This window comes from Accipiter gentilis, chromosome 4 (genome assembly GCF_929443795.1).
Source record: "Accipiter gentilis chromosome 4, bAccGen1.1, whole genome shotgun sequence".
NCBI classification, from domain to species: domain Eukaryota; kingdom Metazoa; phylum Chordata; class Aves; order Accipitriformes; family Accipitridae; genus Astur; species Astur gentilis.
In genome coordinates, this window is record NC_064883.1 from 42,509,111 (window position 1) to 42,522,106 (window position 12,996).

A 12,996-nucleotide genomic window follows, 5' to 3' on the forward strand; every position below is an offset into this window, starting at 1 on the left:
GTCCCGCTTTGTTCAAATGCCCCAAATACACGGGTTTTTATATTCCTTTTAAAGTTATTTAATTTTAATTTTTTTCATTAATTTATTTTTATTTTAAAATATTTCCTTTGTTTTTCTTCTTTGCTTTATTGCTATTTCGTCTTTATTTTTTTCCTTTTTCTTTACCTTTCCTTTCCCCCCTTTCTAGCCCCTTCCCCCCCTTTCCTTTATTTTTTTTTTGTTTATTTTTCTTTATCAACCTCATTTCTTATTTATTTTAAATCCATTTATTTTAATATTCCTTTATTTATCTTTAATTAGTTGTTCCTTTCGTAGTTTTTTTGTTTGTTTGTTTCGCGTCTTTATTTCAATTTATTATTGCCCCCCTCCATGCAGGGAGCGGAACCCTGGGTGGAGCCTTGGGGGCGGGGCCATCGCGGGCCGGGGGGCGGGACTATGCAAACGAGGGGGTGAGTCCCGCCACGCCCACGCCCCCGGCGACGGAGACGACAAGATGGCGGCGGCGCCGTCCGGCGGGGCGGCGCGGCGGGTGCAGCTGGTGCTGGGGCACCTCGCCGGTTCCACCCCGGGGACCGGGACCGGCATTCGAGCCGCACCCTGCGGAAGCCGGGCCGGGGTCTCGTCGCGGGCCGCCAGCCCCGACGATGTGGTGGTGGTGCACGGGCGGAGGACCGCCATCGGCCGCGCCAAGCGCGGCGGCTTCAAGGTACGGCCCGGGCCTGTGGGGGAGGGGGGTCCTGACCGCCCGTCCCCCTCCCGGCGGTACTGCGGCCTCCCTGCCCGCCTCCCCACCTCGGGGGCTGGGGCCTCCTGAGCCCCCCCCCAGGCAATGAGGCCCCCCACCCCCCCCCCACCCCCAGGCGCTGAGCCCCCTCACAGGGAGCTGGGGACCCCCGCCTGCTCGCTGCCCCTCAGCCGCGGCCCAGGAGCGGGGCTGTGGAGCGGTCTAAAAGACAACGTTTCCTCACGTTTTTAACGCCGGGAGCGGGGATGTGGCCCGGGTGCGGCAGGACCACTTGGCATTCCCCCCCCAAAAAAAATTCAGTCAGTGTACCGACGAGTTTCCCGGCTCCCCTTAAAGCCTGGGGTAGGTCTCTACCATGCTGCTTTTACCTGCTGCAGTCAAGCAGAGCAACCGCTTGGAGAAGCGGCATCTCCCTCGCCTGCACGGCTCGCTGGGGTACCGATGGCGGGTGGATGGACCTGGCGCCCTTTTCCTCACTGGGTGAGTCCCGGGGCTCTGACCGAGGCGAGAGCATGGTGCCAGGATGGCCCCAAAGGATGCGTGTCGCTCGTCATCCTTCAAAATAGGTCTCGTCACGCCGGCGGTGCTTCCCACCAGCTGAGGGGTCACCTTTGTTCCTCTCACAGAGTAAACCGAGGGGTTCTACTTGCTAAGTCTTGTCATGTAACTCACCATAGTCGTTTGGTTTTGAAGGCCCTACAAAGCGTGCTCATATAAAACCGAGCTAGGTAAGAAAGCAGTGTGTGTGTTCAGTGCTTGAAAGATACCTGGGGTAAAAAACATGCAGAGTAATTCTGCTTTTGTAGGAAAACAACAACCATCACGAGCTGAGAAGTGGAGTAAAGCTGCTTAAGCCGTTTTACACTTGTCCTCTGAGGTAACCTGAGGGTGAACTGGTGACAGGGCAGTTAACAGTGTTTATTGAGTAGCGCTAATCCCCTCTGCTTTTAGGATACTACACCTGATGAACTGCTGTCTGCTGTTATGACAGCTGTCCTTCAAGATGTCAGTCTTCGTCCTGAGGTCCTGGGAGACATCTGTGTGGGTGAGTGAACAACCTCTGTCCAAACTTGAAACTCCTGATCTGGAATAGCTCTCTGGGATAGGTTGCTCCTGGTGTCCCATACTTGCAAGTGTTGCGGGGTTGGAAGGGGTCAGCGCGTAGCGTTAGGTTTATGAAATCAGTGCGTCCTTCATGACTGTTCTTTCGAGTGGTGGGGCTCTGATCTGGGTGCCGGACAGTACTAAGCCACGATGATGTTAACATTGCTTCGATGCGTGCAGCAAATAGTGAGGGACGTGCAACCAATTGACTGGAATCGTATCTTTGCACTCAGGAAACGTGCTGCAGCCTGGAGCTGGCGCTTTGATTGCAAGAGTTGCACAGTTTCTAAGGTAAACTCTCAACCAGATCAAGGTTCTTCCTCTTCTTCTCAGGCTTTGACTACGGAGCAGCACTGGGTCAGAGGTTGTAATGAGGCTCATGCGCTCCTAGGAAGTTACAGTGAATCACCTTTTGCCTAGAAATTAGACTTTGATTGAGTGTTGGGAGAATCCTGCTGGCAAAGGGACAGGGAGGCAGAGGTGAGGCTGTTTAATCTGTTTGTGCTGCCTGTGTTGAGCCTCTGAATGGGAGATCTTGTTTTGTGGGCTCCCAGCTGCACCTGCAGCTTCTCTGTACTGCAGGGCTGCACTTCTCTCTGCTCTGTATGGTCCCAAAATTATCGAGTTGTCTCAAGTCTTTCTGTTCACTTCCTAGTGTTGGTGGTCGATGGCTCATATTGAGCTGGATCCCAGCTTCCAAATATTTCAGTCAGTGTCTGTTGCCAAGTGATGTTTGCTTCTGTAAATCAGTGTATGACTACCACTTCAGAGACATGCAGATAGAGCCCACCAGTAATTGTGGATAATGCAGAGCTTTTCAGTATTTCTGGCCCCAATCAGAGCTTGGGAAGTGGGCACACGAGAGGGCCCTGCTTACAGAGGATCTTCTAAAGACAGACCTGTGGGGAAGCACTCAGAGCCGCTCGCAGATCAAGTGTGGAAATTATCTATGAACTTTGCTTTCTTTTGGTGCAGGACCAAATAGGTCAACAAATGCATAAAGGGATCTGTCTTGAACTTGAGGGTTAAAATTTAATCAGGTGGCTTAATGCTCTCTTTAGAGTTTTGGACTGTTGGGTGGTTTTTGTCACTGAGTTTTTGCCAACACTGCCTTATTTTCTAGTGGTATTCCAGAGACAGTGCCATGCTCGAGTGTGAACCGGCAGTGCTCCTCCGGGCTACAGGCCATTATCAATATAGCTGGTAAGTGTTATGGGCACTTGGATGGGAGTCGATGCCTGCCCCACCCTAAGTACTCAGTTCTCCTGTCATCCAATCTCTCTGAGCAGTAAAAATAGCAATAATGCCTTCTGCTGTTAGGAATTTTCAGTTTGTTGTTAATTGAATACCTTTATATCCTTGAGCGGCCGAGTTTACCCCTAGAGAAATAACTTGTTTTCTGAGGATAAGTTCTACCATCACTTCCATATCAGGCAGCTTCTAGAAGTGTCCCTCCAGTCCTCTCTGGTTGCATGTCAGGTCATGGTTAGTCTTTCGCCCCATCGGCTCCTTGACCTGGCTCATGTTCTGGCAGGCGGTAGGGCGGAGGGAATGCCCCATTTGGCTGTAGTGGGTGCCTCAGGTGTTCGTGAAACCACGGCTGGAATGGAAATGCTTTTGTTCTTATTGATAGTAAGAATGTTTGTGCGCTGCTGTTACAGGTGGTATCCGAAATGGATCGTATGACATTGGCTTGGCCTGTGGGTAAGAAAGTCTTTTTATGGTGTTTGCTTAGGCTTCCTGAAGGTAGCATTCTGTCCCTCTGCAATAGCTCTTGTGTGAGGAATTAGAAACCCCTTCCAGTCAGATCTGTCCCCCGCCAAGGAAATAGATGCTGTCCTCACTTGACAAATGGGTGAATAAACTCTAAAATTAGGACCTGAATTTAAGTGGTGGCTCCAGATGCAATTTGTGTATTTCCAGAGGCTGCTGAATACTTTCACAGAAGATTGGGTCATCTTAAAGGGTCTGAGGGAGGACGCTTGATAATCCTTTAATTGTCCTGGAAGTTTTGGTCTTGGTGACGTGTCTGCTGGGGTTGCAATAAGAGGCTGTGTATCTCTTACAAGCATGCAAAAAGCCTGTTTTATTAGGGTCCTCTGGCCCTGCTGTAGGGTACCACTTGTGTGCAGAGCTCTGACAGTCTGAAAGAGCCTGCCATAATTAGCTTTTTAACTAATCTCCAATTAACTAGTGTCTTAGAAGACTACCAGCTGTCTTAAAGAAATTTATGTTCTGCTCATGCTAATAACTGTTCTACAGACTTACAGGAGATGTTCTTCTGCAGTGGACACGTGTGCTGTTCTTTGCTTTGGTCCTAATGTCATAAGAAGTGTTTATTTTTTTAGAGGATTATGTAAATGTTAGGTTGGCTTTGGAGAAATACTAGTAACCACATACACATTTATTTCAGAAGAACGAATTAAAAAAAGTATTGAGTAATCCTGAGGCTAAAATACTGGGTTTCTATTTTTCTTTACCTTGGTAACTCTCAGTCTTTCTTGAATTATTACTGTACACAGTCATCCGGTAGTCCTTAGGAAAATGTTTATATTTACAACTTCTCAGCACCTGCACGTACCTGGCTGAGCAAGATCTGATGTTAAGAATACCCTTCCCTTCTTAGACTGCTGTGAAATTAACAGCTCAGCAAGACAGGCATGTTCCTCTGATGTAGGCAGAGCACTTGGTGTTCACGGGGAAAGCTTGTGCTCGAACACGTGATGCTTTTCACTCTTTCACTTTAACACACTCGTTTCAAGAACTTGCTTGGCAGTGTCCACCAAAATCATATGCTTAAAAGTACTAAAAGGCTCAAATGGTTTGGGATCCACCCTTTGCACCTTCGGGTATGCAAGCCATCGGTGTTTCATTGTGAGAAGTTTTCTGGCCTTTACCCTGCAGGGTCCTTCATGAAGACAATAAAATCAGTAAGTTATAAATAGCTGTTGTGAGTTGAGTTTAACCCAAGTCATGCTCTTCCCCTGAGTGGACTCACCGACTGTGTAGGTGGAGAGATACTGGATGACAACACAAAACGCAGTAGCTGTGGTTTGCTCTTACTTAAAACCTGATTCTATACCTTCCTTCAGGGAGTACATGTAGCTGAAGTCAGGTAATGCAGTGTCCCATATTAGAGTTAGTTTAAATTCCTGATAGCACTTACGATAAGCTGCTTGGTGAAAAACCTTATTTTCTGCTTGTCTTGTGTTCTCCGTGAATGGTTTGTTATTTACTCTTCGTGAGTGTATTCGTGTGGTGCAGAGTAGAATTCGAACCCTCTTCCCCTCGTAGGTTTCATAGTCTAGACCAACTTTACAAAAGCTTACTAGTCTTAAGTGATGGCTGTGTGTTTCTGCAGTAAATTTGGATATCTTCAATGGGTTAACTCACTTGTAGGTCAAAGACTGCAGCCTCTGGGATCCATGTCTTAAATTCCTCGTGTTGCAAAATACAAATGGCATAACTCACTGAAGTCTCTTTATCATGGTTTGCTTAATACTTTTCTTATTATACTGCCAACCAGTTCTTAAGCTGTAAGTGGCATTTTTATGGCTGTTGACAATCTCACTGGAAATTCCAGTCCTAGGACCTTAGGTTTCTCGTTATGTTTGAGGACAAAAGTGCCAGAATCATTAGCAATTCCTTCCTAGCTGTGGACAGACAAGAAATTAACTGTTGACATTGGTATCCTGTTCTTAGTGAAACAAGGATCAATTTAATCAGCAATCTGTTTTCTTTTCATGGTAATTCTTATATTGATGATTGAAGAGCTGCTGCCTCAGCCAGTTCTTAATTATTAGCTGCATTTCTGTAGGGTGATAGGAAAGCATGTTGTCAAGATATTTGAGTTTTGATCAGTCTTAAGTGAGCAATTACCAGAAATATAGTATGAAAGCCCCAGTAGCAAATTTAAATTTGTCTTGTGTTTAGTGTGGAAACGATGTCCCTTAGAAGTGCAAATAACCCTGGTGATATCAGTTCCAGTATGATGGAAAACAACAAAGCTCGAGACTGCCTTATTCCTATGGGGTAAGTGTTTCCTCTGCCCAAAGTTCAAGGGTTTTCTAGGTGGTCTGTCTCTTCGGTGACAGTACTGTTTCAAATCAATCTGAATGGGGTGAGCTTGGGTCTGTATGTGTTGGCATCCTCCTTGGTTGTGGTAGAAGATTAATTGCATGAAACAGGGGGGAGATCAGCAACTCTGATGAAAGATTTCCTTGTCATATGTCTTAAGCTCAACAGCTTAATGAGCAAGGAGAATGGATTTGAACCTTGTTTTGATCCTAGATTTGATTCAGGCTTTGCTTCTGCCAAGCAGTTTTAGATGGAGAAGGCAGCAGTTAGCTTTGAGACTGAAGCCACTGCTTGTACCTTGTGTTGTCTTAGTAGGAGCTAACTGCAGCTTCATCAGCTGTGTCGTTGGATTAATTCTGTGATTTTGTTTTCCCCAGAATAACCTCAGAAAATGTGGCAGAGAAGTTTGGAGTTTCCCGAAAGAAGCAAGATGCCTTTGCCTTGGCTTCCCAACAAAAGTAAATGCCTTTTTTTTTTTTTTTTTTTTTTTTTTAAACCTTTTAGTTAAGGAATAAATACAGATGGAAAATGCATTGCTACTTCCCAAGAGTTATGTGCAGCCTTCGTGTTGCCTTCCAAACCTTAATAGTGAGTAAAGAAGCTTGAGATGATCAGAGCGAAGATCAGTGCATGTCCCGGGTTGCGTGATAATGAAACCCAAGCCCAGAACTGTACTGGGGATTGTGTGACTAATTTTGCGAGCCTTGAGCAGTGAGTGCCCCTGTATTTTTCAGCGTCCAAAGGATACAACCTCTGTGAGGTTCATGAAACGAATGTATGGTGCAGTATTTTCATAGTGGCTTTGGCTCGGTATCATCTGAAACTGAACGCAGGAGTGGCAGCAGAAGGAACCTTTCCTAAGAGGGAATGTTTAAATGTAGCAGTTTCTAGAGAACTGCTGAGTTTGAGAAGAGTGCTTGTATTCGCTGCAGGTGTTTGGCTCCAAGTGAGTCCAATTCTACCTCTAATAACCTTCCTCTTAGGTTAAATCACTGCCAAAGTCAACTGACCCCTGGAATCCATGGGGCTGTACTGGCAGTCCAGTGGCAGGTGATATGTTAAAGTTGCTGCCATCAAAGAGTTAAACTAACTTTCAGGACTCTGTTTAAGCATCACCCCGGTCCAGTTATTTATCTAATACAGGAAGCCACTGCACAGGCCAGTTAACCTTTAAATTCTGGCTCTGCTTCTTAGGGAACTTGGCATGCCAGCCTTTCTCACTGACATTGAACTGATAACGCAAAAGGCTATGTGAACGCGATCCTCGCCTCTCGCATGAGGAAAGGGGTGATTTTCTGGCCTCGGTCTCAGGATGTCTGCAGAATTACTGATCTGTCCTTCAGCACTTCGCTCTAACTCTCGCTTACCTGGGAGTATTAAATATTTTTATTTTATTAGTAAAAGTGTAAAGTGATGAGGGAGTAAAACAAGCTTTCGGTCTCCAATTTCTATTCCCTGTAAAGGGTGCTCTGCTGCTGGAAGGGAAATCTTCTATATCAGCTTTACTGTGAAGGCTTTTAAACACCTTGTTGATATGAAAGATTAAAACTGTGTGTCCTGAGCTAATTATAATTTAGCTAATTGCATTCCGCCTACTTTTACCAGTCCAGTCATGTCAGTTGTTCCCTACTACTAATGCTGCTGTCTCAGGGACCAGACCCTGTCTTTGCTGCACCTTTACTGCTAAATTAATTGATACCCTTCTATGAAGTCACACTGAACTATGCAACATAAATTGCAATCATTTAGGGTTGAAAGGTTACATTTAAATGCTAGAAGATTATACCTGAAGTCTGTGGTCTGAAGCTCAACTTGTCTTTAGCAAGACAAAACCAGGAATGAGTGAAACTTTAGCCATTCCCTAACTTGTCAGAAATCGTTAGTGTTATGTAGAGGCTTAGCCCACTTGCCCTGTTTAAACTCAGAAATAAGAATTGATGTTTGAACATCAGGATTCATTTATTTTGTTACAATTGTGGTGTGGCCGTACTACTGGACAAGTACAGCTTCATGCTGTGGGCTGCTGGTGGTCGGTCACAGAGGTGTTGATGAGAACAGAACGGGGATCTTGCTCAGAAGCGTGTGATCCTGTGACTTGGGTTTGGGGAGAATGCCCATAATGTTAGAGATTTATTTCCTGTGACATAGAGGCAAGAAGTTTTTCTTCCCATGAATGGAAATAAGTATTTGCCTGTCTTCCCATCCACTACTCAGTGATGATGTGCCTGTATACAAAGTCACACCTTAGTTCATACTCTTACTAACTGGTTTTCTTGGTGTTAGTTCCCTTGCAATTCACCTCCAGAATATTTTAACTTTTTATATTCTTCTTTAACAGAGCAGCAAAAGCTCAGCAGATGGGACTGTTTAAAACTGAGATTGTTCCAGTGAAGACTGCTGTTCTAGATGATCAGGGCAACCGAAAAACAATCACCGTGCACCAAGATGAAGGGATTAGGCCCTCCACGACCCTGGAAGGTTTGGCAAAGCTGAAGCCCGCCTTCAAACAGGATGGTAGCACTACAGCAGGTCAGCTCTTTTGTTAAATTTATGTTGTTCCTGTGGTTTACCTGCCTTGTAATAGAATGTGCTTAGGCAAAAAAGATGTTAATAGATCTGTTCCAACAGGTAATGCCAGCCAAGTCAGTGATGGAGCAGCTGCTGTTCTCCTGGCAAAACGCTCAAAAGCAGCACAACTGGGACTCCCAGTCCTGGGGGTGCTCAGGTCCTTTGCTGTGGTTGGAGTCCCACCCGATGTTATGGGTATAGGACCAGCCTACGCAATCCCTGTAGCTGTGGAGAAGGCAGGTAAGAACCCCTTGTCATTCGTACAGTGTTTGGCAAATCAGACTCTGTGGACTGAAATTTAAGATTATACTATTCTAGCATGTGCAGCTATCAGCCATAGGAACAGTGAACTTAAATTCAAAACCTTAAAAGAGATTCCAACTGGGATTATTGTAATACTGTTTACTTGTACTCATGTATAAATTGTCATTCACGTGCCTTTGAGAAGCTCAGGATTAAATCCCTGCATGGTCTCAACAAGCAGTTAACATGTGGCAAGTGATTTAGTGATCATGTAGTGCTGTTTTTTCTTCCTTAATATGACCAGCGTGTGGGTTTTGTGTTTGGTTTGGGGTTTTTTTGCTTTACAATTTTGGCATATGAACAGTGGAACAAGCTTTCCTCAGGGTTCTTATCATATTCATCAGGTTAAATAGCTTTTATAGCTGATGATTATTGTTGTGTCTGCATATCATTGCTATGGTCACAAGCTCAGCTATAGTTTTATCTTTCAGTCTCAAAATACCCTTCAATCTTTAATCCCTCTGCAAAGAAATCACATTTAATCTAAGGAAGCTTGGCAAACTCAGTGACACAATACCATGGATGTGACATTTTTGCAGTCTTTAGATGTACAGAAACACACGTACAGGTGTAGATAGCCCACATGGAGCCAAGGTTCCCCTCTTTTTGTCATTAGTGGAGTAGAACTAGGATTCATAAAGAGAGGCCGTCATATCTCCTTTTAAATCCTGACTTTTCTGAACCATAGGTCTGACTCTGAATGACATTGATATATATGAAATTAATGAAGCCTTTGCAAGCCAGGTGAGTGATCATCCTGTCTGAGTTGCTACATTGCTTGGTAGCTGAGCATATTTCAGCTTGGTCTGCAAATTAAGATTCAGACTTGTTCCACATATTACATCTTCAACCAAATGTTAATAACATGTGCAGGCTATTTTCCCTTTCCCTCAAAAAAAAAAAAAAGCAGGGCATTGCTTATACAGCTTAATATTTTAAAAAAAACCAAAGAAAATGAGAAAAATATGTCCACTGAATACGAATGTAATCTTTACTATTGTATCCTCATACCAACTTACAGAATCTGTTTCACAAGGGCTGTCATTTGTTATCAGGTGGTGTCAGTGTGAATGTGTTGCACACTCACTAATTTGGAGGTCCTTAGTGAAAGGTAGAAACTCCACTACTGTGTCTTCCACAAATCTGTGACATGCCTGTCAGGAAGTAGCGGGCTGAGTTTGAGATGGAGTTGATAGGCTTAACTCGCTTCTGCAGGAGAGCTGAGAATAAACGGAGGTGAGAGCATCTCCATGAAACCGTTCCCTCTGTCTTTCTAGGCTGTGTACTGTGTTGAAAAGCTGGGCATTCCCATGGAGAAGGTCAACCCCCTGGGAGGAGCAATAGCACTGGGGCACCCACTGGGCTGTACTGGTGCTCGTCAAGTTGTCACTTTGCTCAATGAATTGAAGCGCAGAGGGAAAAGGTGAGCACTGAGGAACAGTAATTAGCCTTAATGCCTTATGTGTATGTAAGTAACTTAGGCTCAGAGGTAACAATCAGTTTGGGTTAAGCTTTTTCCATCCCTTTGATAGCTTTGCATGTGAATTCCCGGTGGTCCTCTTTAGGGAGGGCTGTGTCATGTCTCGCTGCCCCTGCACATGGAGTCTCTCCTGGTCTGTGGCGGTGCAGGGCCCTGGGGTAGACACCTCCACCATGCAGTGTTAGAGGAGCGAGTTGGTGGTCAGAGCTGGTGGCTCTGCAAGGCTGGGCTGCATCCAGCTTTGTGACAGTCTGGTCCCAGCTCTCTGCCCAGGGCTCGGGCTCTTCCTGATGTATGGAATAAAGCTGGTAGGTACTGCTGGCTGGCTCTGTCACTGCTCCCTTTGGTGCTGGCACATAGAGTGTCGCTGCACTTGCATCTTAGGAAGAGCTGTGCCGTGGCTTAGAGGAGAGTGTAACAGTGGTGGCGAGCTGTTAAATGCCAAGCAAATTGGGCAGTAACAATAAACCACCTCAAACCAAAGTGGAAGAACTTGCTCTGAAACCAGGCTTTCCACTCTGTTTTTCCACAAATCCAACTGCACGTCATCTGACTATCCAAATTTACCTTGAACTTCTACATAGCAAAGCCCTGTGAAGGGCAGTGGTAGGAGGCAGGAGAGGAAGAGTTCTTCCTCAACCCACCTGAATCAAAGGAGTTCTTCTAGCTTGAGCTTGCTGCTCATATATGTCTGAGGCAGGTGGCTGAGGAGCTTGCTTCTGGCATACTCTCCGGAAAGCAGGCAGAGACTCCTCTGTCCACGTGCTCTGCAAACAACACCCTGCAAGAACTCCAGGGCACTGGGACCTGCTCTAGAGTTAGAATCTCTTGGTGACACAGGAGAGCAGTGGGTAGCTCAAATTTATTGTATTCTTTTTTCCCCAGATGATCTAAAACTGATCTGTCGCCTTAATTCCATGTGTTCTTCCGTTTCAGAGCATATGGTGTTGTATCAATGTGCATTGGAACTGGCATGGGCGCTGCAGCAGTATTTGAGTACCCAGGGAACTAAACTCCAGTGTACTGATGAAACAACAGGACAGCTAATTCTCTGCCTTCTCTAATAATAGGAAATGATTTGCACTGTGAAATCAAGTGGATTCCGGGATTCATGACTAGATCTACAAATTTGAGGCACAAATGGCAAAGTAGAATAAATCGTACAGATCTACTAAGCAGGTGGGAAAATGCAAAACTGGCATTTGCTTCAGAGTTAAAAAGCATCCTGACATGAGAGGAGAAATTAGTGCAGCTGAAGTTCAACTCCAGGCCCTTATGTGGTGATGATGAATGAATATTTCTAATTTAATCGATCCCTTTATTCTGTGAATTATTACCAGAGAGTAGTAGTTCATGGTACAGTATTTTTGTATGACAGATTGTCTAAAAGGGTCGCTCAAAACAAAAACATCAGTGCACAGGTAAAGGCTTTTCCAGGGTTTTCTTAAAAGATTTCACCATCTTGCAAGAAGTCTAGAACAGCTCATTTTGAAAGCCGTGCAGAGACTTAACATCATTTCCTTTACAACTCTGTCTGTCCTATCCAAGTCATAAGTTGGCTATGTCTTAAATTGTCCCTGTGCTGGAGGATGTGCTGTAGCTTCCTGATTTCAACCAAGCTGCTCTCAAGGCTCCAGTAGGGGAAAGTGGAAGAACTAGAATATAATATACGCAGGAGGTGCCTGAATAGGCTGAACTGCTAGAAGCCAGGAGTTTGAAAGCGGCCATTCCATCTTTTACAACACATTTCTAATTATCAGCTTGTGTGACTCTTACCTTAGAGCACAAGCTTATGCTCAATATTTAATTACCTAACATAAAACAGATTTCAGCATTACTCTTACTGCAAGCACTTACATGAACATCAGTGACATCTCTGTACTTCATTGCTAATACAAATGTGTATTTATCTTGTGAAGTCTCCCTTACCTGTTCTCTCTCTCATGAGCAGAAAGATCACTGAAACTCAGAGCTAACAGTTTGAAAAAGAAATGTACTCATCGTCTTTGACATGTTAGCAAAGTTTAATTTTGTAACACAGACTGAAGTTCCTTGTCCTGGCTCTTGTTTTTGCACTTAATAATACAACTGGGGTTTTGCAATATATTTGTTTTCTTTTTATGATGATTAGCTAATCATGACCTTCAAATAACAGAGATATTTTCATTCTTGTTCTATAGCCTGCCTCACTTGGCAATCACATGTGCTATATTTTAGAGCAAAACCAATTAAATTATATAGAGGGGGCAGAGGGGCATTAGCATCATCGAGAGTCCTTTTTTCACAGTGAGGGTCCTGTGTATAAAATGAGTTCTCATTGCTAGTACAAGCCTGTTTTAAACTAGGCAGAAGGCAGCTATTGTATATCTTTTGTTCTCCTTCAGTGTGGATTGCAGCCCCCTCCTCCGCACACATACTGCCTTTAACAAAAACCTTTTATATGACGGGAGTGGAAAACTTAACAGGCTCAGAAGTGGGAATTTCAGTGACCTTTAGCTAAAGTAATACTAAAAACATTTCAAGAGAAGTGTGAGTAAATGGGAACCATGTGGGGGGAAAGAATTAAAAGGAGGAAGGGTTCCTCCCTCTGTAGCTGAAGGGGATGCTCTCAAAACCCAAGCATGATGAAACATGCAGGTTGGTAATTTTCCAAGGAGTCCAGGGAAAGTTGGCTCTTCCCCTTTTCATGTAAGGCGCTGAGAAAATAGCCTGGGGGATT

At 44.7% G+C, this 12,996-nt stretch overlaps 1 protein-coding gene across 3 annotated transcripts; it reads left to right on the top strand.

The window, feature by feature from the left end:
* The first annotated feature begins 480 nt into the window (after positions 1–480).
* On the top strand, positions 481–12,381 carry ACAA1 (acetyl-CoA acyltransferase 1). 3 transcript variants are annotated; one of them, XM_049798478.1, is made up of 12 exons: positions 481–706; positions 1,697–1,790; positions 2,083–2,140; positions 2,973–3,052; positions 3,511–3,553; positions 5,783–5,881; positions 6,304–6,384; positions 8,265–8,455; positions 8,555–8,734; positions 9,486–9,541; positions 10,075–10,220; positions 11,214–12,381. In XM_049798478.1, exons 1-12 carry the CDS (start codon positions 494–496, stop codon positions 11,287–11,289), a joined length of 1,317 nt encoding a protein of 438 aa, XP_049654435.1. In that variant the 5' UTR covers positions 481–493; the 3' UTR covers positions 11,290–12,381. The 3 variants fall into 3 exon arrangements, with proteins under 3 accessions (XP_049654435.1, XP_049654437.1, XP_049654436.1); XM_049798480.1 differs by lacking the exon at positions 481–706 and adding an exon at positions 857–1,622; XM_049798479.1 differs by lacking the exon at positions 481–706 and adding an exon at positions 857–1,225 and having other exon boundaries at positions 1,372–1,790.
* Positions 12,382–12,996: the final 615 nt, after the last annotated feature.